General features: G+C 39.9%; 3 protein-coding genes across 4 annotated transcripts in view; all 3 read left to right on the top strand.

Annotated features, from left to right (window-relative positions):
• Positions 1 to 25831, top strand: part of LOC118815297 (tripartite motif-containing protein 16-like) — a 42984-nt gene that overhangs the window by 8971 nt on the left and 8182 nt on the right. The gene's annotated exons all lie outside the window — the stretch shown is intronic.
• LOC118816072 lies at positions 783 to 25521 on the top strand. The gene is given in 17 exon segments (XM_036582581.1): positions 783 to 956; positions 958 to 1335; positions 1337 to 1369; positions 1894 to 1989; positions 2479 to 2712; positions 4135 to 4294; positions 4658 to 4717; positions 10128 to 10622; positions 12502 to 12682; positions 18392 to 18977; positions 19683 to 19902; positions 21231 to 21478; positions 21867 to 22092; positions 22793 to 22872; positions 23421 to 23445; positions 24689 to 24748; positions 24961 to 25521. Coding segments are annotated over 17 exon segments (3780 nt in total). The 3' UTR covers positions 25485 to 25521.
• LOC118815314 (E3 ubiquitin/ISG15 ligase TRIM25-like) lies at positions 18396 to 20093 on the top strand. Of its 2 annotated transcripts, XM_036581350.1 has the most exons (3): positions 18396 to 18977; positions 19683 to 19778; positions 19986 to 20093. In XM_036581350.1, exons 1-3 carry the CDS (start codon positions 18396 to 18398, stop codon positions 20016 to 20018), a joined length of 711 nt encoding a protein of 236 aa, XP_036437243.1. In that variant the 3' UTR covers positions 20019 to 20093. The 2 variants fall into 2 exon arrangements, with proteins under 2 accessions (XP_036437243.1, XP_036437242.1); XM_036581349.1 differs by lacking the exon at positions 19986 to 20093 and having other exon boundaries at positions 19683 to 19967.

The following is a 25831-nucleotide window of genomic DNA, read 5'->3' on the forward strand; positions in this document are numbered from 1 at the left end:
ACGTCCATGAAGGACTGAAAATGGTCACCAAACAGCATAATGGTTAATGACGTGTTTAGGCGGACCAGTGGACCCAACACATGCCATGAGATCACATCCCACACCAGTATGGAACCACCAGCAGCCTGCACAGTGCCTTGTTGACAACTGGGGTAGAATGGCTTCATGGTGTCTGCACCACACACAAACCCTACCATCAGCCCAAAACAATTGGTACCATGGCTCATTGGAGCACGCCAAATGTTGCCAGTCCCACTATCATACCTTGTTCAAACTCTGATAATTCATGTTGCCTTGCCATGAGCATGCTGACCAGTCTTCAACCTCACTCACAAGATAACACCTCTCAACCTATTCAGTTGTGGGCATTCCCAAGCCATCCCCTGAGGTAAAGCCACTTCATAATCAATTTACATACTGCTATGTCATGGCTTTTGGCATGTCAGTGTATATACACACACACACACACACACACACAAGCAGTATTCCAGACTGCATTACTTTGTGCCTTGCTTACCAGTGTAGCAAAATAATGCACTAGCAAAAGCTAGTAAAAAAAAAGTCTGTTCTAGTAGAAAATACTCTGTTTACCATCAAGTGAAATAAGTTCTGAGTAAGATTGTCTATAGACATTGAGCTTTTAGCTCTAAAAAAAAATCCTTGAGAGATCTGCCCAATCAAAATCATCCACAGGTAACCACGCCCACTTTGCAACTCCTTTAATTCTGAGCAAACAAAGCTGATCTCAGAGTGCTGCTCTCTCAGTCTGTGATTGCAGGAAAATGGCCGGTATTTTAGTAGATCAGGACCAGTTCAACTGTCCAGTATGTCTGATTCTGCTAAAGGATCCAGTGACTATTCCCTGTGGACACAGTTTCTGTATGATGTGTATTAATGGCTGCTGGGATCAGGATGATCAGAGGGGGGTCTATAGCTGCCCCCAGTGCAGAGAGACTTTTCACTCCAAGGCCTGTTCTACACAGAAACAACATGTTGGCTGATGTGCTGAAGAAACTGAAGAAAACGGGACACCAAGCTGCTCCTCCTGCTCACTGTTACGCTGGACCTGGAGATGTGGAGTGTGATTCCTGCACTGGGAGAAAACGCAAAGCCATCAAGTCCTGTTTGGTGTGTCTGGCTTCTTATTGTGAAACTCATCTTAAACCTCACTATCAGTCTCCTGCCTTTAAGCATCACAAGTTGGTCAAAGCCTCTAAACAGCTACAAGAGAAGATCTGCCCTCAACATGATAAACTAATCGAGATCTACTGTCGTACTGACCACAGCTGCATCTGTTATTTGTGTATGATGCATGAACACAAAGGTCATGATACTGGTTGCAGCTGCAGTAGAACGATCTGAGAAACAGGTGAGAACAAGAGATTTTATAGAATGACTTTATGCCTAATCAATTTTCATCATGGTTGCTGCGATAATTATACATATATTTTAGTTTATGGTAATAAATGAAATGACTTAAGTGAAAGCCTAAGCCTAAATAACTTGTCTCGTCACATTGTTAGAACTAAACGAGTCAAACAAGTCATTCGACATTTAATCAGCGAACTCTTATCACCCAGAACACATTTCTTAGGTCAAAACTTAGAAGAACAAGAGTAAACTTTACCTCTTCAGCTGCCAATTATATATATAGATACTTATATGCAGGCATGTGCACAAACACCACAATGTGGTTAATTTGAATAACAACCACAAATAATGTTGGCAGGCCGAGGTGCAAATAACCTGCTAAACCAATATATTAGGGTTCAATCATAGTCAGGTTGCCCTTTTGTTCCATTGAGTTCCTGCCCCCCAAAATGTCTGTGCATGAGCCTGTTTGTACATGAAAATACACAAATAGCTCAATAAAACCTCTTCTTTTTTCCCCAGAGTCAGCTAAAGCAGGAGCAGAAGAAATCTCAGCAGAGACTCCAGGAGAAACAGAAGAAGCTGCAGGAGGTGAAACAGGCTGTGAAGACTCTTAAGGTGAGTAGTGAGCAGAGATCTGCTGGAGCAGCTGTTTCACAGCTCAGTCAGACTCTCCTCCAGTCAGACAGTGAGGAGTCCAGTGTTGGACACTTAGAGATCCTACACAGCCACAATGTGGACAATGTTACCAACTGCTTTTCAGCCAGTTCATAAACACGAGAGGCCACAAGTGACGTTTCACACTAGATTATCTTAAAACTTTTTTTTTAAACAATGTGGGTAGACAACATTAGTTAACCCAGACAATGTCAAAAATGGCACTATTTTTTATCAGCTAGGGTTGGCAGGCAAAACCAGACACTTTGGTATGAAGGTGGAAGTTCATGTTTCATCGCTCTATCTAACTTTCACTCAACACAATTCAAACAAGAGCAGCCAAGCGGCTAAGAGGGGGTTCACTACAACTAACAATCGAGGGTCACAGTGGGAGAGTGAATGATAGTTGGTGTTTAAATGGAGCTCCATCTTGTGTGTGTGTTGTAACAGAGCTCTGCACAGGCAGCAGTGGAGGACAGTGAGAGGATCTTTACTGAGCTGATCCGCTCCATTGAGAAAAAGCGCTCTGAGGTAACAGAGCTGATCAGAGCTCAGGAGGAGGCTGAACTGAGTGGAGCTGAAGAACTCCTGGAGCAACTGGAGCAGGAGATTGCTGATCTAAAGAGGAGAGACACTGAGCTGGAGCAGCTTTCACACACAGAGGATCACATCCATTTCCTCCAGGTAACAATCACTGTCTGACCTGATTGCAAATTGCAAAAAGTGTCTCACTAATACTTAAGGTATGAGAACTGATAATCATTTGAATCAAAGAGAATTACATGGACCATCCGGTATTGATTGTACACTAACATGGCCACGACTTTCTATAAATTGTCATAACATTCACATTGGCTTCCGCATGTCCATCTGTATGCATTTCTCATGGCAAGATAGAGTGTAAATATTGCAAAAAAAATTGGGAATTTCACAGTATTTGTCTTTAAATATTTTCCAAGAGGTTGAAATGTCATTCATGTTGGCCAATGCATTTCTGCACATCAGTCATATGCCCCCTTCTATTCAAAATAGATGATCCTTGGCCTCATTGAGAGACAAAATCCACTCTTAAGTCCTCTTTGCACAGAGCCACACATAATACACATAAAACAAAAGTGCAAACTACAACATACAAAAATACACAAATCAGTTTTCCGGTTCAAAAATAGCACAGATCTCTCATTTACAACTGAAGATTAAAGATTTGACTTAGACTTGCTGATCAGAGACTTAAGAGATACCAGCTTATTTTACTGATACTGCCCATTTTGTTCTTCAGGGTAAACAAGATAAATTAAAAAAAAAAAAGTCTTTGCCACCCAGCCTCCAGACTTCATTACCGAGAACCCCACTCCTGATCACATGACCACTAACCTCCCTCACAAGACTCTCCAACATTCTGCCTCACCTGACTACTGATCACTCTCACCTGTTCCTCGTTATGTTTATCTGTTGGTTTAAGCCCTTTAGTTTAGTCAAGTTGTGAAGTATTGCCTTTGTTATCAGAGCCTTACCGAGCCTTCCATTTTGCCTGTTTGCCATTTTGTGTATGAGCCTTGCTTCGTTTTCTTCGAACTTGTCTTTTTGCCTTGCCCTCTCAGTATTGTTGTGACTTCTGGTTTGACCCTGTTTCCATTTTTTAGACATTGCTTTTTGGGCTCTCCTCATGGTTACTGTTTTGGTGTATTGGTTTTTGACATTGGACTGGCTGACTTTGATTACGGATACTTCCTTTGTTAATAAACCCTTTTTTTACCTAAGAATGGCCTGCAAGTGTCTGAACTCTGTCCGAGCCAGACAGCACGTTTAAGCCTAACTTCCAAACTCTACATTCAGACAGAGCCATTGAGGGCAGGGCCTAAAAAAGGGTAGCACATGAAACTAAACCAAACTAATGCTGTTTGGTCAGAAAAAAACTTGATTTCATCTTTTTCCAACATTATCCCTCTGAACTTAAGTGAAACAGAAGAAGCACAAAACTACAAGTATTGTTTTATCTTTGCAGGACCCAATAAATACCAGCAAGTATAAATTAAGGGAAAAAGTTGACAGATTATACTCTTGTACATTGTTCTCTCTCTCCATTGTGTTTCTCTCTCTCTGTAGAGTTTCCAGTCTCTCTGTGTCTCTTCTGGATCTGAGGACTCACCCAGCATCACTGTCCATCAACATCTCTCATTTGATGGAGTGAAGAAATCTCTCTCTGATCTGAAAGAGAGACTAGAGGAATTCTGCAAGCAGGAATTCAGTAAAATCTCTCCACATGGTAAGAGGAGCTTCTGCTGTGAGACAATGATGAACATCTTGTTCAGAGTAAAGGTCAGACAAGATTTCATCATTTACACACTAATGATATAACATTCCTCTCTAACTCTGACTGCTGAACTCTGTGTTTATGCACTTGCACTTACATTCTCAATGTGCAACATTTCACAATTTTTGGTATCAAAAACAAAACAGTGGAGGCACTTACACACACACACACACACACACACAAAATATAAATTATTCAGTAACTTCTAAAATTAAATCAGGTTTTAGCTTGATGGTCAACTTTAAACAGCATTAAAATATATAAAAATACATATAAAATATAATAACATGACACTTTTTCTTTCTTTCTCCACAGCTGCAGCAGTTCAGAGTTGTTTACCTTCAGTGCCAAAAACCAGAGAAGATTCACTACAGTGTACGTACAACACACACACACACACACACACACACATACTCGAAAATACACACACAACACCCACACACGCAACACACACATATACAACACATACCACAAAGACACACTATAAATTATTCATCAACCTTTAATATCAAATCACATTTTAGTTTGATAGTCAACTTGTAGCAGCCTTAATATATGCAATAATAATATTAAATATATATATATATATATAAATATATATGTATATATATATATATATATATATATATAAATATGGCGCTTTTCTTTATCTGTCTTTCTCCACAGCTGCAGCAGTTCAGAGTTGTTTACCCTTAGTGCCAAAAAGCAGAGAAGATTCACTAAAGTGTATGTACAACACACGACAAACAAAAGAAATAACACGTAGATACTACACAGATTACACAAACAAAAGCATACAGACACACACACACACACACACAGACATACGTACACATACTCGCACACACACAACAGACATACCACACAAACTCACACACACAATAAACACAAAACACACACACTTACACACGACACACACAACACATACTACACAGAAAACATACTCAAACACACTTACACACAACACCCACACATGAATACCTGCGAACACACACACAACACAAACACACAGACATGGACAACATACACACTTACACCAATACACAACACACACGACACATGTCCCGCACACATTTACAGACACACACACATACACATACTACAAAGAATACACACACAATTAAAAAGGATGTAGGAGTAGAGGATGACCAACAAAAACTGTGCAGCAAACAGATGAGCTACTATCTCTGATTTATACCTACAAGGTGGACTGACAAGGTTTAGATATGAGTGTCTAATAGAGTGGACAGTGAGTGGACACAATCAGACCAGTGCAACAGACACTAACATGCTACCACCACGTTAGTGTCACTAACGTGCTGAGAATGATACACCACCCAAATAATACCTGCTCTGTGGGGGTCCTGACCATTAAAGTACAGGGTAACAAAGTATGCAGAGAAACAGCCGGACTACAGTCTGTAATTGTAGAACTACAAAGTGCTTCTATATGTTGAGTGGTATATAATAGCATAGTATGGTGCTTTTCTTTTTATAACGGTGGCAGATGGAACCAGACACTCGCAGCAGAGGCTTGAGTTAAGATCTTTAATAACAAAGCGGTCGTCCAAAATCACAGTCAAAAAGCCAAAGCAGAAAGTCAAAAACCAGAACAGTGGAGAAATGCTTGGTATGCACATAGGTGACAATACTTCACAAAGTAACTATCCTAAAGCCTGGGCTTATGTACTAAACTACATGACAAAGGAAATAGGGAACAGGTGTGAGTGCAATCAGAAGTCTGGAGATGAGGAGCGCTGATAGGTGGATCTCTAAGTCCATAGTCATGTGATGCAGCAAGGACTCCTGGGAATTGGAGTTCTGGGTGGCCCCGTTGGCTGTAGTTCCAGCCAGCCCAGAGGGAGGCGTGACATTTTTCTTTTTTTCTCCATAGCTGCAGCAGGTCAAAAATTTTTGCCATCAGTGCCAAAAACCAGAGAAGATTCACTACAGTGTAAGTACAACACACACACACACACACACATACTCAAAAATACACACGCAACACCCACACACACACGCAACACACACATATACAAGACATACCACAAAGACACACTATAAATTATTCATCAACCTTTAATATCAAATCACATTTTAGTTTGATAGTCAACTTGTAGCAGCCTTAATATATGTAATAATATATATATATATATATATATATATGGCACTTTTCTTTATCTGTCCTTCTCCACAGCTGCAGCAGTTCAGAGTTGTTTACCCTTAGTGCCAAAAAGCAGAGAAGATTCACTAAAGTGTATGTACAACACACACACACAGACATACAGACACATACTCGCACACACACAACAGACATACTACACAAACTCACACACACAGACAACACGTACTACACAGAAAACATACTCTACACCTGTCTACACCTGTTTGGTAGACAAACACATAACTCATGTACATTGAGTATTCCAGCTCCTGCTCAAGAATCATTTGTATTTTAAGCATCCTGCATTGCCATTTGTAGTGGAGGTTGACACCTTTGAAGTGGGCATAGGCCACAGTGTTGTCCCAGCATTCTTTGGATGACCACAAGCTGCACCCCTTGTACTTTCTACTCACATCGCCTTACTCCCACTGAACGGAACTATAATGTTGGGGATCATGAGTTGCTAGAGTTGAAGTTGGCCCTGGAAGAATGGCAGCATTGGCTGGAGGGGGCCAAACATCGTTTCCTGGTCTGGACGGATCATAAGACTTTGGGCTATATACAACAGGCCAAATGTCTTAGCCCCCGTCAGGCCAAGTGAGCAATGTTCTTCATTCGCTTCGATTTTACACTCTCTTATCGTCCCAGGTTGAAGAACATCAAGCCTGATGCCCTCTCCAGGCAACAGGATGTACCTCCTGCTAACCAGTTCCTGGAAACTATCATTCCTATATCCCGAATCATTGCCCCATTGCACTGGGGGCTGGAATCAGCCATCCAAGAGGCTCTTTTGAACTAAGCCAGACCCTGGGGGTGGACAATCTAAGCGACAGTATGTTCCTCAGGTTCTCCAGTCAGGTCATTCTCCCACCTTTTACTAGCCATTCAGGAGTAACATGTCCACTGGAGTTCCTGAAAAGGCATTTCTGGTGGCCCAACTGAGAAAGAGATGTACGGACCTATGTAGCAGCCTGCCAGGTGTGTGCACAGAACAAAGAGCCCAGAATGAAACCTGCAGGTCTGCTCCAACCTCTGCCCATACCATCCAGGCCTTGGTCAGTGAAATCCATTGACTTCAACATTGGCTTACCATCATCTCAGGGGAATACAATGATAATAGTTGTGGGAAATCGATTTTCCAAGGCCTGTAGATTTATAGGCCTACCAAAATTCCCATTGGCCAAAGAGACCACCACACTCCTGCTGCAGCACTTGATCAGAATCCATCATTTTCCCACAAACGTGGTTCCTGACTGAGGGCCCCAGTTTACCAGCAGGTTTTGGGGGGCAATTTGCAAATTAGTCAATGTAGGTTTATCCTTGGGTTTTCTCCCCCAGTCAAATGGGCAGGCTGAGAGGATAAACCAGGAACTCGAGAGGATGCTCAGATGTGTGGCATCTTCTAGGCCCTCCACCTGGTCTGAGCACCTGCTCTGCGTGGAGTATGCCCATAACACCTTGTGGAACACCTCTCTGGGCATGTTGCCTTTCGAGTATCCTCCACCCATGTTTCCTGAGCAGGAGTCTGAGGTCGAGGTTCCTGCAGCTTGAGATTTTGTTAGTTGTTTACTGTCATGGCAGAAGGTCTGTGTGGCTCTGCAAAAGGCAGTGGCATGGCAGAAGAAAACCACTGATCGTAGGTGACATTTGGGTCCTTCCTTCCATCTGGGGCAACAAGTCTGGCTCTCCACCAGGGGCCTGCCACTAAAGGTGTCCAAAAACCTGGCCCCACATTATCTGCCCTTTCAAAATAACATGTCAGGTTTCTCATCCCCTAAACCTTGTGAATTAACCCAATGTTCCATGTTTCGCATCCTAAGGCGGTCCTTTGTAGTCCTCGGGTTTCTCCCTTTGTTCCCCCACCACCACAAGTGATAGCAGGTTCCCCAGCTTACACTGTCCACCATCTGCAAGTCCACAGTGGCACCCAGTACTTGGTAGACTGGGAGGGTTTGGGCCGGAGGAATGATGCTGGGTCCCAGCCCGGCACATCCTGGACCCTGAGCTCATAAGGGCTTTTTGGAGGGACCATGCAGCTGGTACTATAATATCTCAGTGATGAAGGACTAGAGTATGACTTACACAAACTGTGCAGCTACAGATGAGCTGTCATCAGTGAATTTATATGTACAAGTTGGACCAACAAGGTAGGAGTGTCTAATAGAGTGGACAGTGAGGGAACACAGTGTTTAAAATCTCCAGCAGCACTGTTCTGACTACTGAAGAACAGGGTAACAAAGTATGCAGACAAACAAACGGACAATTACAGTCTGTAATTGTAGCACTACAAAGTGCTCCTCTATGGTGAGTGGAGCTAATTAAATGAACAATGAGTGTAGAAACAAGGATATGTTCCTAATAAATTGCTCAATAAGTGTAAAATAAAATATTAAGAATATATAATAACATAATATTGCACTTTTCCTTTCTTTCTCCCCAGCTGGTGCAGAGGGTAAAGTTTTTTACCCTTTACTCCAAAAACCAGCGATGATTTAAAACAGTGTATATACACACGCACACATATACTTGTACAAACACACAATATACACGTATATAACACAGACGTATGTAAAAACAGAGCATGCCACGTTTCTTTTTCTTTCTTTACAAGATTTACAACAGTGTATGTACACACACACACACACACACACACACACACACACACGCACGCACGCTCACACAATATACACAAATACAACACAAACATGCCACACATACATACAAACAAACATACTTCGCACACTCATACCACACACACATAGACACACTATAAATGATTCATTAACTTCTACAATTAATTCAGGCTTTAGCTTGACAGTCAACTTTAAGCAGACTAAAAGTATATAATAAAATATAACAAAATACAGTATAATGACATAATATGGTGCTTTTCTTTTTCTTTCTTTCTCCACAGCTGCAGCAGTTCAGAACCTTTTACCATCAGCACCAAGAAACAGAGATTTACAACAGTGTATGTACACACACCACACTATACAGAATATACACACAAATACACACTATTAATTATTAGTAACTTCTAAAATTAGATCACATGTTAGCTTGACAATCAACTTTAAGCAGCCTAAAATTATATAATCATAATATAAAATAACATGAAGCTTTTCTTTTTCTTTCTTTCTCCACAGCTGCAGCAGTTCAGAATCTTTTACCCTCTGCACCAAAATCGAGAGAGGATTTTCAACAGTGTATGTACACACACACACACACACACACACACACACAGACAGCACACACACAGACAGCACACAAAACTGTTAATTAATTAAAAGAAGTACATTCTGTGAACAAAACCCTAAAAAACTTTGAAAGTACTTGATTATAATTTGTGCATCAGTTCAAGTGAGAAGTGGTCCTCACAGGGATACAAAGACAAGTACTCAAACATAAATACATGTACTCACACACTCACAGCACATACAGCACACATATGTATGACACACACACAATGCACACACATACATCCACACGACACGCACACAAAACACACACGGAACACTCATACTCAAACAGACACTCACAATGTAAACATATGAGTCAACTAATTTCAAAGCAATACTCTTTTCCAGTGTTCACATTTATTTTATGTATTTTCTTTGTTAGATTTCTGTCGGCTGACTCTGGATCCCAACACAGCAAATGATTATCTCAAACTGTCTGCGAAGAACAGAGCTGTGACACACATTGGGTTTAAGCAGTGTTACGTTAATCATCCAGAGAGATTTTACTACTGGCCTCAGGTGTTGAGTAAGGAGAGTGTGAGTGGACGCTGTTACTGGGAGGTTGAGTGGAGCAGTGGACGACATGGACTGTACATATCAGTCTCATATAAAGGGATCAGCAGGAAACAACGGGGTAAAGAGAGCAGATTTGGACACAACAGTCAGTCCTGGAGTCTGCAGTGTTCTCCCTCTCTCTCTTTCTATCACAACAACATTCAGACTGAGATCTCAGCCTCATCATCCTCCAGAATAGGAGTGTATGTGGATCACAGTGCAGGAACTCTGTCCTTCTACAGCGTCTCTGACACAATGACCCTCCTACACACAGTCCACACCACATTCACTCAGCCTCTCTATGCTGGATTCTGGGTTGATGGTGAGTTTTTTTTTAATGGGAGAACTGTGAAGTTGTGTGACCCCAAATGATGTCTATGTGGTATATTATGGTTATCTAACAAGAGAGCAGAATAAGAATAAGAATAAATAGGGAAAAGAAAGAGTTCAGACCCAACTTTCACATCCTTTCTAGGGTGGGTAATTATGTGGTAATTTAGTAAGTAGTTATTCAGTAAGTAACAATTTAGATATTTAGTTACTAGTAATTTAGTAAGGAGCACTTTAGTAAGTAATTTAGACATTTAGTAAGTAGTAATTTAGTAAGTAGTAATTTAGTAAGTAGTCATTTAGTTATTTTGTTATTAGTAATTTAGATATTGAGTAAGTAGTAATCTAGTAATTTAGTAAGTAATAATTCAGTAAGTAGTAATTTAGTAAGTAGTCATTTAGTTATTTTGTTATTAGTAATTTAGATATTGAGTAAGTAGTAATTTAGTAAATAGCAGTTCTGTAAGTAATTTAGATATTCAGTATGTGGTAATTTAGTTAGTTGTCATTTAGTAAGTAATCATTTAGTAATTTAGTGAGTAGTAATTTAATAATATAGTTAGTTGTAATTTAGATATTTAGTAAGTAGTAATTTAGTAAATAAGTAAATTACGTAATTATTAAGTAGTAATTAGGTCATTTAAAAAGTAGTAATTTAGTAGGTATGAATTTAGATATTTAGTATATAGTAATATAGTAATTTAGTAAGTAGTAATTTCAATATTTAGTAGGCAGTGATGTAGTAAGTAGTAACCTGGTAATTTAGACACTAATTTAGATATACAGGAATTAAGGAGTTGAAGCGAAAGGCATCTCCTCAAGTAGTACAGCACTGGTTGGCACTTTGCAATTGATCAGTTAATGAACGTCATTGAGTCAGTAGAGTTTAGCCTGTTGCCACAGTGATGTGAAACTGTATCTGGTTGACACAACAGGCAGTATTCAACACTGCATTACTTTTTGCATTGCTTGCCAGTGTAAAAGTTTCTATCCATGGATCATATAAGGATGAGCTACAGTGGCAAAAAGAGAAAAAGAAATGGTGGCAAGAAGGCAAGAAAAAAGCAAAGGTAGGGAAATGCTCTAAAATATCATACTTATCCAAACAAGTAGGCAGTATAAGATGCTAACAGGAATGTAGTTCCTAGTAGCTAGTATTTGCTTGTAGCCTATTAACAACAAATCTTTCTCAAGTTTTCATTTTAGCACTGGCCAAGTTGGTTTCCTCATTATAATAAATAATCAAGAGCAGAAAATGATGAAGAAAATGCCTAGAAATTTACTGAAGTTAGCTAGTAAAAGGTTAGCTACTGGCGTTTTTTCAGAAATTAAAGAAAAGAAAGTTAATTTTACAGTTACAGTTAGGGTTTGGGGTGCTCCAGTCCTGCTCATCAATTTGATTTCATTTTAATCAAGCAAAATAATAACAGTGCATTAAGTAATGTTATAGCTGTTTGATAGCAATATTTTTTATTTATTTAATTTTTTTTACAAATGGCTATTTTTAAAATAAAGCTGTTTTTGAATATGATTTGTTTAATCAAATGAATAAAGTGGTTTCACATGCTTTGATGAAGAGCTCGTAACACTTTATAATAACAGGCCCTAATAAACAGCAACTGAATATAACAGTTTGTTAATATATAAAAGTTATATTTGCATAGCTAATTGGTACTATTTGAATAACTGACTGTTTACTTTTGTTACATAATTTACTTTGTACATTTATAGATTTACAGCCATCTGTAAATTGCAACACATGTCTGTTCATCCTTCCTTCGTTGTCTGTTCAATCTCCTTCTCCTGTATCATAGCATCATCAAACCAGTTCTAATGTATGATGCCATCTGTTCTTTTCAATATGCTTGCAGTTTCCAATAAGAATAAAGTCATAAACATAACTAATCCGGCCAGCAAACTCATTGGTATTCGAACCTGTCAACTTTTCGAGTGTGTGACCTCATTTCTGATCCGCAAGGCACTTATAATCACGCATGGTCCAGACCACTTGAGTAAGAGTTTCGTACTTACAGCCATTCGGGTATTAAACAGGTAACTCTCCCATGAATTAGCATGCAATGAGTGTCAATGCATGTCCTATTTTTATTTTATTTTATTTTTTTACCTTTGTAATTATGTTTGTATATCGATGTACTATCTTGTATTTTTGTATGTTTGTTTTGTGTATCTTTGTTTTATGTATGCAATCCCCCTTGAAGACTACTCATCCATGTCTTTATGGACCTTGCTTTGTGCACTGGTGTGCAGTCATGTTGGAACAGGAAGGGGCCTTCCCCAAACTGTTCCCACAAAGTTGACAGCATGAAATTGTCCAAAATCTCTTGGTCATTAAGAGTTCCTTTCACTGGAACTAAGGGGCCGAGCCCAACTCCTGAAAATCAACCCCACACCATAATCCCCCTCCACCACACTTTACACTTGGCACAATGCAGTCAGAAAAGTACCGTTCTCCTGGCAACCGCCAAACCCAGACTCATCCATCGGATTGCCAGACAGAGAAGTGTGATTCGTCACTCCAGAGAACACGTCTCCACTGCTCTAGAGTCCAGTGGCGGCGCTTTACACCACTGCATTCGACGCTTTGCATTGCACTTGGTGATGTAAGGCTTGGATGCAGCTGCTCGGCCATGGAAACCCATTCCATGAAGCTCTCTACACTGTTCTTGAGCTAATCTGAAGGCCACATGAAGTTTGGAGGTCTGTAGCGATTGACTCTGCAGAAAGTTGGTGACCTCTGCGCATGTGCCTCAGCATCCACAGCATCTGCTGTCGTTCCCAATCGCTTCCACTTTGTTATAATATCACTGACAGTTGACTGTGGAATATTTAGTAGCGAGGAAATTTCACAACTACACTTGTTGCACAGGTGGCATCCGATCACGGTACCACGCTGGAGTTCACTGAGCTCCTGAGAGCGACCCATTCTTTTACTAATGTTTGTAGAAGCAGTCTGCAGGCCTAGGTGCTTGGTTTTATACCCCTGTGGCCATGGAAGTGATTGGAACACCTGAATTCAATGATTTGGATGAGTGAGTGAATAGTTTTGGCAATATAGTGTATCTTTGTGTATCTCAGGTGTAGATATTCAGACTATGATTAATCCAGGTTTAGTTATTCAGGCTGTGATTAATCCAGGTTTAGATACTCAAGCTGTGATGAATCCAGGTTTAGATATTCAGGCTTTGATTAATCCAGATTTAGACACTCAGACTATGATTAATCCAGATTTAGATATTCAGGCTGTGATTAATCCAGGTTTAGATACTCAAGCTGTGATTAACCCAGGCTTAGACACTCAGACTGTGATTAATCCAGGTTTAGATATTCAGGCTGTGATTAATCCAGGTTTAGATACTCAAGCTGTGATTAACCCAGGCTTAGACACTCAGACTGTGATTAATCCTGGTTTAGATATTCAGGCTGTGATTAATCCAGGTTTAGATACTCAGTCTTTGATTAATCCTTGAGTGTTTGCATATGAAAGCAAGACACTTTTGATGAACAGCCAATCGAGTGAACATGAACAGGAGTTGCAAAATAAGGAAAAAGAAATCAAACCATGTAAATATTTAGAAAGTACAGCATTTATAACAGTTAAAAAGCAAAAATGTCACCACTGCCACCAGATTTAAATGCAACTAAGCTTAAGTATAACTGGGTAAGCAAGAAATACTGAAAGTGAGACAGAGCAATGGATCTACAATGCTAGAGAAGGTGATCTGTAATTTAAAGTGTAGCTTATTAGACCCCCAAATGAGCATCCTGTCATCAACACACATTAGCAAGTTATAAATATGCAATATTTAGACAGTTTGTGTTAGTCATCTAATTCTACAGTATATCAGCAAGCAAGATAGGGGAGACTCCTCAACACATCTTGCTTAGGACCCCCAAAATGCTAGAGTTAGACCTGTACTGGTGCATGTTCCAGTTTTACTGCACCTCCACCAAAGAGTTTGTCTCTGAACCCCTTAAAATCCCAGGCTTACTACACACTAAGGCTTATTATTCAGTAACTACAGGGACTTCATTGCAAACTAACTGATTTTTCTAACTTGTTTTTCTTTGAAATGTGGACCTCACTAAACATTAAGACCAGACACATTTGCTTTAAGAAAAGGTTCATAAATGACAGCACAGCTACACTTTTCATTAGCAAAATGTGTTCTGCGCCATGCAAGCCATCTGACTCTGTTGATGCTTTGCTGGATAGCTTTAACTCAAAAATTGTCAGTGTTATGGATGAGACTGCACCAGTTAAAGCTGCAACTGTGTCATGCCAACAGAAAGCTCCTTGGAGGAATGCTGAACGCAGATGGCGTAAAACTTCAAATTCACAAAGAAATCTTCAAAGATTGGCTTCGTGATTACAACACAATAATGTGCAAAGCTAGACGATCCTTTTTCTCTAGCATTATCAACAATAATATTAACAACAGCAGAATACTCTTCACTAGGGGTGGGAATCTTTAGGCACCTCACGATTCGATTCGATTACGATTCAGGGGGCTGTGATGCGATTGTAGAATGATTATCGATGCATCTCAATGCATCTTTTTTTTTATATGATTTCTATTTTCTTACTGTCTGAGGACTTGGTAGTTTTAAAACAAAGAATTTGTAATGATCCATAATGCATTTACGTCCAATATCTTTTATTAATAAAACAAATGGAAGTGATGTGGTAAGTGAACTACAAGGCTCTCATTAACTGCTCGTTTGGAGACGCTGCTGCCAGTCATCTATAATAAAATGCGCTGTTACGGTTAAATAAGATCCAGTGGTAATGGATGAGCACGCAGCACGTTACAGCAGTCCTACCCGTTTATTTCAGTGATTTTATAACTTCGGTTTCGGTCTCGTGATGGGGGGGGCCACGAAAGCCCTATTATGCAACAACTGAGAACTGGCGTTTCTCACGTAGCAACGAGGTTTCGCTGAAATAGTAGCGAACGAAAAAGGAAAAGAGAAAGACAGATGAACATAACATTTGGAGATGAATGGACTTCGCATTTATAAGCAGCGCAGTTGGTTTCCTGGCAAGTTAAATCCGCAACAAGAGACTGTCTAAACACTAACTAAATAGTTGCTTAGATGAAGTCGCTTCTCTTTCTAATTTCCCGTTCCACCTTAAATGGTGCCGCATTTACATTCGGCGCCTCAGTCAGAATTTAAGGTGGAACGGGAAAGTTCAGTAGGAAGCTGGCGAGTGAAAAGCGAATTCAGCCTCGTAAAACAGCCGAAAGCTGAGAGACATTTTACAAGAAACTATTCAACTTTTGAGGAAATGTTTTCTGGCGGAGTTGGAAGAAAAGCGGCTAAAGCTAAAGCTTAAAGCAGAGCAGTGTAAGTCTGTGTTTATGTTTATATTTTTTTGCCTATACTAGGACATTATCACATACTGAACATTAAATGCTGTGGCTCCCAAGGTGGTTTGACTTTGTTGAAAGGACAAAATGGCTCTTCTTAACATTTGTGTTGTGACTCCTGATCTAACCTGGCTTTAATGCAGAGGGAGCCGGTCGGATTTCTCACTCATCCAGTTGTTTTTGTTATGTGCCGCCACAGACTGTCCGGGCGCTGCACTTACCCACTTCCAAGTTCTGCCCTTTGCGTTCCGTCAACATTACGTTATAAATTAAATATTTAGAAAATCGATTTTTGACATTTGTGAATCGATTCAGAATCATTCACGTCTGCATCGCGATGCATCTAAGAATCGATTTTTTCCCGCACCCCTACTCTTCACCATGGTTGACAAAGTCACCTACATATATGGAATGCATGAGTTTTCTACCTTTTTTAACACTAAAATCCAGAGTATCAGGGAAGCCAATAATACATCTATATCTGCCAAAGAGCCCATGTCCTCTCCATCACCACGTAAAGATGTCATGGTTAAAATGTCCCAGTTTAGTGCTATCAAAAATGAAATTTTAATCGATACAGTGAATCATCTCAAATTCTCCACTATAATTCAAGAACCCTAAAATCTAAAGAACTAGTATGTAACCTAGGTGTACTAATGGACTCTAATCTTAGTTTTCAAAGCAGTTACTAAATCAGCTTTTCATCACATTAAGAATATCAACAAGATCAGAGATTTTCTGACTAAAGCAGACCTGGAGAAACTCATTCATGCCTTTATTTCTAGCAGGATTGATCACTGTAATGGTCTCCTAACTGGACTCCCAAAAAAGACAATCAAACAGGTTCAGATGATTCAAAATGCACCTCACTAGGAGAAAAGAAGGGAACACATCACAATTCTTATTTCAACTCAAAGTAAAATCAATTTGCAGTAAAAGAATATTATATTCGCGAATAAGTACAGTGAGTTCTGAGTAAGAATGTCTATAGACATTAAGCTTTTAGCTCTAAAATATTCCTTCAATTAAATTCTTTCACATGTAGTCACCCCCAATCTGCTGCTTCTTTATCTACAGACTTTATCTACAGACAGAATTCCAGCTGCTTCTCCTGCTCACTGTTACGCTGGACCTGGAGATGTGAATGTGATTCCTGCACTGGGAGGAAACGCAAAGCCATCAAGTCCTGTTTGGTGTGTCTGGCTTCTTATTGTGAAACTCATCTTAAACCTCACTATCAGTCTCCTGCCTTTAAGAAACACAAGTTGGTTGAAGCCTCCAAACAGCAACAAGAGAAGATCTGCCCTCAACATGATAAACTGATTGAGATCTACTGTCGTACTGACCACAGCTGCATCTGCTATTTGTTTACAATGCACGAACACGAAGGCCATGATACAGTTGCAGCTCTACAATCTGACAAACAAGTGAGCAATAGAACTTGTTTTAAATCAATTAATGCTTTTTTTGTATTTATAAAAGAGAATCTGTTACATTTCTTAATTACACCACTGTACAGGCGATCAATTTATGGGAAATTAATGATGAAAAAACATGAAAGGTGTTTGGTAGGGAAATAATAAACAAATCTGTGAGCCATCACCCATCTTAAAGCACATTTACAGCTTTATACTTCTCACTTTTAGAATCCGTTCATACACAATTTTTATGTTAAGTAATTTCCATTAGTCAGTTATACTATTTCAAGATTAATTTGACTTTTTGGGTTTTAAAACCTTATGATGAGTGAAACTGTTACGAAGTCATCAACAAGACTGATATTTCCTTCTTACTCTTATTTGAATATTCTGTTCCACCTTAATTGCTCCTGCAGAGATTATATTTTGCCAGTAGATGGCACTGGTTAGTCAACCTACTGTCAATCTACTCAAAAAAAAGAACAAAAAAAAAAACAATTGTAAGGGGGGCAGCTATTTCCTACAACCCCCTTAAATTAACATTTCCAAATTATTATATTTAAATTTTTCTAGTAGGCAGCTAAAGCACATACTATTCTTACATAAACATTAAACTCTCATACACATTATTTTCCTACAACCTTTAAAATGAGGCAGGGGATCTCACCTGAATTTTCCAGACTACTGTCACATAAAGGAATATATAAATAAAAATAAAAGAAAATAAATTGTTTTATCTTATTTCATTTTAAGATTTTTGAAAAATGAATGTTTTCACCTGTTACAGTACCCCTGAGGAATGGCTATGAATATTCTGCTTCCTTGTATATTCCTTGAGAGATCTGCCCAATCAAAATCCTTTACAAGTAACCACTCCCACTTTGCAGCTTGTGTCATTCTGAGCAAATGAAACTGATCTCAGAGAGCTGCTCTCTCTCAGTCTGTGAGTGTAGGAAAATGGAAGAGGCCAGTATTTCAGTAGATCAGGACCAGTTCAGCTGTCCAGTATGTCTGGATCTGCTGAAGGATCCAGTAACGACTCCTTGTGGACACAGTTACTGTAAAGTTTGTATTAATGGACACTGGGATCAGAATGATCAGAGGTCAGTCTACAACTGCCCCCAGTGCAGAGAAACTTTCACTCCAAGGCCTGTTCTACGCAGAAACAACATGCTGGCTGGAGTGGTGGAGGAACTAAAGAAGAAACTTCAAGTTATTCCTCACTGTTACGCTGGACCTGGAGATGTGGAGTGTGATTCCTGCACTGGGAGAAAACTCAAAGCCATCAAGTCCTGTTTGGTGTGTCTGGCTTCTTACTGTGAAACTCATCTTAAACCTCACTATCAGTCTCCTGCCTTCAAGAAGCACCAGCTGATCACAGCCTCCAAACAGATACAAGAGAAGATCTGCTCTCAACATGGAAAACTGATTGAGATCTACTGTCATACTGATCACAGCGGCATTTGTTATTTGTGTATGATGAATGAGCACAAAGGCCATGATACAGCTACAGCTGCAACAGAACGATCCAAGTACCAGGTGAGAAAATGAACATTTATAGAATGTCTTCATGTACAGTGAGTTGAATTATTCAGGTATAGGATTAATGCTGTAATTATATCAAATTTAGGTTATGAGAATGAGTGAAATGACTTAAGTGACACTGTTGTGGGTAAGGGGCTGGTAGCCTACATGATGTCTGTCTCATTGTTAGTGCTAAACGAGTCAAACCAGTCAATCAACCTTTAATCAACCTCAGCTCTTATCTCCCAGCACACATTTCACATCCAGCCTCACCTGGTTGTGGAGATTTCCCCACAGTTCACTCCTACCTGACAGAGATACCTGCATCACGACAATGCAAGGAATGTGAACAACAAAGCACTGATAAGATCAGCATCCTATTTCACAATGTAGTTCATTTGAACGACAACCAAATACAATGTTGGCAGGTACCTTTGTTCACAGTAGGTTAGGGTACAAATGTTCATTTGGGCTGTAATGCTAGTGTTTCAGGCTGCCTTGGAAAAACTCTTAATACGACATTTAGTGTCTTCTGAAGAAATTATTTCACTGTGTATATTAATAGCAGTTATCGCAATATGTAGTAAATTAATTAGGTTACACTAATGGTCAGGTTGCCTTTTATCCCATTGAGTTCCTGCCCCCAAAATGTCTATGTACAGGCCTGCTTATATGTCAAAATTCACAAATAACCTAACTAAATAAAATAATTTTCTTCAGAATCAGCTAGTGGAAATGCGTATGAATTCTCAGCAGAGACTCCAGGAGAAAGAGAAGAAGCTGCAGGAGGTGAAACAGGCTGTGAAGACTCTTAAGGTGAGTAGTGAGCAGAGATCTGCTGGAGCAGCTGTTTCACAGCTCAGTCAGACTCTCCTCCAGTCAGACAGTGAGGAGTCCAGTGTTGGACACTTAGAGATCCTACACAGCCACAATGTGGACAGTGAGTCATCTAGAGTCCCAGTGAGAGAGTGAATGATAGCTGGTGTGTAAATGGAGCTCCATCTTGTGTGTGTGTTGTAACAGAGCTCTGCACAGGGCAGCAGTGGAGGACAGTGAGAGCATCCTTTCTGAACTGATCTGCTCCCTTGTAAAAATTTGCTCTGAGGTAACAGAGCTGATCAGAGCTCAGGAGGAGGCTGAACTGAGTCGAACTGAAGAACTCCTGGAGCAACTGGAGCAGGAGATTGCTGATCTAAAGAGGAGAGACACTGAGCTGGAGCAGCTTTCACACACAGAGGATCACATCCATTTCCTCCAGGTAACCAGCACTGTCTGATCTATAGAGAAAAACTTGTTCCTCAAAAAAGTTCTGAAACTCACAATGATACTAAAGATTTCCATAAAGGGGTATGCCTGCATGTGTCTGTGTAGGTGAGTAATAGTGCAGTACTTTTTACAAAGTGTAAAAAATGTCCCCAGGAAGTAGGTGTTTTAAACCTACCTATTTGCTTGATCTAGACACCTGGCATCTTTTCTTTGCTTTGATTTCCATAGAGGGGTATGCTTGCATGTGTCTGTGTTTCACAATTCTGTGAGCAGATTTTAGCAATCTGATGTGGAACAAACAATGGCAAGTTTTTGTATGCTCAGCACAATGTAACAAGAAGTGCAACAAGGCCAAGATTTGATCACTTGATTGAAGGAACGTATGGATTTTTTTTTAGCATCATGCCTTTTAAAGTTATTTGAGAGTTTGCTATAGCTAATATATGAGATATCCTTACATGATTGCCAAAGTATACCACAAGTTTTTATGGTCGGTTATTCAGCACACCTCTTAAATGTCCACTTCCTCTCAAAGTAGAAGGTTTTTGGTAATAAAGAGTGACAAAATCCATCAGACTCTCTGAGTCTTATTCACAGAGGACTACACAAAGTGCCCAATAACCAACTTCTACCTGTCCCATCGATGGGCAATCTCTTAAGTCAGGGGCAGTCTCTTGCCAAACGAAACTGCTTACATCAGATACTGAGCAGGTCTCTCCCTGTCTCCAGCACCACAATCCCTGTCTGGACTGGCAGAATTGATCCATCCTTTAATGGGGTCCCTTGTGCCAGACCTCCTGTTTATAGGTCCCAGTTCTCCGAGGTATCAATTCCCAAACCCCAGATCCAGGCTCCTATGACCTTTCTGAAGTACCCTCCAGGAGGTCTTTGACAAGAAGAAGGCCTAGCTCCTTCCCCTCCATTGGCTTTATGATATTGCCATAAACCTGTTACCTGGCACCAGTAACCCTCGGGACTGACTATTTTCTGTGACTGCCACAGAATGTAAGGCCATGGAGTATTACATCCAGGAGTCCCTGGCACTTGGTATCATGCGGCCACTGACCTTCCCAGCGGGAGCAGGCAAGAAAGACAGGGGTCTTCACCCCTGTATAGATTACTGGGGACTCAATAAGATCACGGTTAAGGACTGCTACCCCTTACCTCTCATGTCCTCTGCCTTTGAGGCACTGCAACAGACATACATCTTCACCAAGCTGGACCTGCGCAGTGCCTATAACCTTATCAGGGTAAAGGAGGGGGACAAATGGTAGACAGCCTTAATTACCCCATCTGGCCACTATGAATAGTTAGTTATGCCCTTTGAGGTGATGAATGCCCCAGCCAGTGCTACGTTAACAAGGTTCTGAGGAAGATGCTTGACCATTACATGTTCATCTATTTGGATGACATGCTCATCTACAGCAAGAACCAATAGGAACACATAGCCCACATCTGGCAGGTTCTCCAGCTGCTCCTGGAGACTGACTTGTTTGTGAAGTTGGAGAAATCACTGTACCATGTTCAAACACTATCCTTTCTGAGATTGTGGTGTCATAGGACCGCCTGAGCATGGATCCAGCCAAGGTTCAGGCCATGGCTCAATGGCCATAACCCACATGCCTCCACTTGGTACAGCTCTTCCTAGGCTTCACTAACTCCTTCCGTGGATTTATAAAGAATTTTAGCACAATAGTCACTCCACTGACCGCCCTCAGAAAAAAGAGTTCAGGGCAGTTTCAGTGGACACCGGAAGCCCAGGAAGTCTTCAAGGAAAATAAGTGGCGTTTGACCTCAGCCCTAGTGCTCCAACTTCTGAACCCAGAGTTCCCCTTCATGATGGAGGTGGATATCTTTGAGATAGGTGAAGGGGCAGTCTTGACCCAGCAATTTTGTCCTAACTAGAAGCTACACCCCTGCGCCTTCTTCTCACACTGCCTCTCAGAACAAAACTACAATGTGGGTGTTTGACATCCTCTGTCTGGTGAGCTGTCCACGTTGCAGTGAACTAAACAAAATAAATGGTTACACAAATGGGTAGTTAAACACAGTTAAATTGGATGTCTTATTGCAGATAAAACTCTCAAAATGCTAGCTAGCTCATTCACTTGGGTTTTATAGCCTCAACTAAAAAGATTTTTTGTTTTTTTTGGGTTGAGAGCATGACAAGACAAAGCAGATTGAAGAATATAATTCTGATTGGCAAGAAAACAAATTAGACATCATCTTCTTCCAACACAGTCCCTCTGAATTTAAATGAAACAGAAGAAACACAACTATAAGAATTGTTTTTTATTTGGAGTCAATTTTTCAGGACCTGATATATAACAGCAATAAATGAATTAAGAAAAAAACATGACAGGCCTTTACTCTTGTACATTGTGTTTCTCTCTCTCTGTGTAGAGTTTCCAGTCTCTCTGTGTCTCTTCTGGATCTGAGGACTCACCCAGCATCACTGTCCATCAACATCTCTCATTTGATGAAGTGAGAAAATCTCTCTTTGATCTGAAAGAAAGACTAGAGGAATTCTGCAAGCGGGAATTCAGTAAAATCTCTCTGTACAGTGAAAGGAGCTCTTCTGATGAAGAACATGAGGATGAATCCCTACCTCAACAGAGTCTTTGCTCGTATAGAGACGATATGGGTGAGTCATAAGAGGTTTTGTCCTTATTGCTACCCTTTTATGACAACTGTGACACAGTTAAATTCTTCATACTGTATGTCTTGGTATAGCCTAAAGCAGGGGTGTCAAACTCAACCACTAAAAGGGCCAATTACAAAAATCTCCAGAAATCAACCTTAAATTCCTTCAAGATCTTAAAAATATGACAAAACATCCACAGCAAAATGTAGCCCCTTGTGGTCAACCTTGAAATGTTGAGTACATGAGTAATAGTACAGTACTTTTTACAAAGTGTAAAAAATGTCCCCAGGAAGTAGGTGTTTTAAACCTACCTATTTGCTTGATCTAGACACCTGGCATCTTTTTTTTGCTGCAACTTTATTCATTCTGAGCTGAATGTTTATAGTGTTTATATTGGTTGAACTGCAGCTAAAATACAGCTAGTATGTTTGGTGATATGACCGGTGTGGTAGAATGGAGGTGTAACCACTGTCCATACATTGTTTTTGGAGGAGGGAGCGCACATTATGCTCCATTGCATGCTGGACGGGATAGTGTTGCAGGACTGATCTGGCCGCAAGCCTTGTATGACAGGTCAGTCTCTGTCTGTCACTGTCAGAGCCCATCCTGTGGTCAGACCCAATGCCACCACTAGATGGGAGCAGAGAGCCATCTCTAGGTACTTAGAGACAACTGGTCACACCTGTGTTCCACTCTACTTAAGAGTGGCTCTTTGTTCTGTGCTCAGTCATGAGTTTGCATGCTATGTGCACACACCTCTTGATCAAGCTGGTATTTGGGTAATTGCTCTCAAGTCTCTCAGAGTTTGCTCCTGATCCCTCTAAGCCTGGCTCTCGAGTCACTTGTGACAACAGCATAAGCACTAAATAATAAAAGAAAAAAAAAATCAATTAATAAAAAAGACAGAGGGAATAAAGTAAAAAAAAGTTTTGAGTTACTTCCATACCTGAAAGCCTGGGTTCAATTGCACATCTGGATGAGCTGTGTCACTCCTTGTATTTGACATATGGGGATTCAAATGGTTTTTACTTTTTCCTAATAAAAAATGAATGGGGGCACAGATATAGTTGCACACGCATCCATGTGCACTGGCTAGATTAGAACACCTGGATCTTTGTGCTGATAGATCGACACAAAGAAAATGATGACATTTTATGAAAGAGATTATTTGGCTTTGCAGAGATTTCTGTGAATTTTTCCCAAGAATGTATCCACCTGAGATCTATGGCAGAGTGGACATTTTTAACTAAAGTTAGTGTCTGATGAGCACATGATTGACCTTCAATAAGTCTTGTGTTGAATTGTTCAAGATGACCTTACACTCTTTCACAAACATAATTTAATATTCGGAAATTTTGTAAACTAACTGAATATTTTACTGTTAAAATCTGTTTTATTTAAATGACATGTATAGAACACTTTTGATGAATCTGTGAATTTCACAGGAATATTTTGAATTTATGAACTGGAGATAAGAACTGTACTTGCTATTTATTAGTGATCCCAGCTGGAATCTGTGGACTTGTAGGATTAAAATATGACATATAGATTTTGGGTTCAGAAATGCAACACACTGGCAGCCTGGCAGCTCATGTCATGGAATTCTATGGAAAAAAGTATGAAAAGTATACTTTTTAGCAAAATTTCATAACTGTGCTCCAAATAATTTTGTAATCATTAAAAGTGATATATTTTTTAATATCTACCTGGCTAACATTTTATTTTTATTTTTAATTTTTTGGTAAATATTGCAAATTTTTATCTTTGATTAAACACATAATAAACATTATCCCACTTGTTGTTTCTTTCTCCACAGAGCTACAAGCTGAGATGGCTTTACACTCAGAGTTAAAGAGCAGAGAAGATTTTCTGCAATGTATGTGAAAACACATACACAATAAACACACACATGCTTATTGAAATATGAATATTCAATTTTTTTAATTAAAAATAAAATAAAGTGTCTGAAATAAGAAACTACAGAAGTGGGGGAAGGAAGAAAGCAGATATTGATAGGTTTCTACTAAAAAAAGCACTTTTTTGTGAAGGAAACCATTAAATGTTCATATTTCTTTTCCTCTTTGTTAGATTTCTGTCGGCTAACTCTGGATCCCAACACAGTGAATCAGAACTTCAGTCTGTCTGAGGAGAACAGAGTGGTTACAAACACCAAGACATACCAGTGTTACCCTGATCATCCAGAGAGATTTGACTTCTGGTGTCAGGCATTGAGTAAGGAGAGTGTGAGTGGACGCTGTTACTGGGAGGTTGAGTGGAGCAGTGAAGGATATGTGTACATATCAGTCTCATATAAAGGGATCAGCAGGAAAGGACGAGGTGATGAGAGCTGGTTTGGACACAACAGTCAGTCCTGGAGTCTGCAGTGTTCTCCCTCTCTCTCTTTCTATCACAACAACATTCAGACTGAGATCTCAGCCTCATCATCCTCCAGAATAGGAGTGTATGTGGATCACAGTGCAGGAACTCTGTCCTTCTACAGCGTCTCTGACACAATGACCCTCCTACACACAGTCCACACCACATTCACTCAGCCTCTCTATGCTGGATTCTGGGTTAACCCAGGAACAGTGAGGCTGTGTGATCAACAATAATGTGTCCACTGATTATTCTAGTTACCTACCATAGTTACAGATTATTCACATTAACCCTCATATTTCTACATATGTACTTATTGCTTTTTCACATTAAAAGATTATACTGTAAGGCAAAACACTAAATGTCATGTTTTCTGTTAGTATTTATTTTTATGAAATCACTGCAGTTTTTTTTCATGTTCCATTTCCCCTCTTAAATGATGAGCATAAGATTTGAGACAGTTCTCTAATCTGTAGTTCTGATTAATTACATGTTTCCAGGCTCACTAAATGAGATCCGAATATAACAGAGGTATGAATGTGAACTCTTGGTTGTAGCTTTTATGCTTTTCATATTTGTTTTT

This window comes from Colossoma macropomum, unplaced genomic scaffold, assembly GCF_904425465.1.
Source record: "Colossoma macropomum unplaced genomic scaffold, Colossoma_macropomum, whole genome shotgun sequence".
NCBI lineage: Eukaryota > Metazoa > Chordata > Actinopteri > Characiformes > Serrasalmidae > Colossoma > Colossoma macropomum.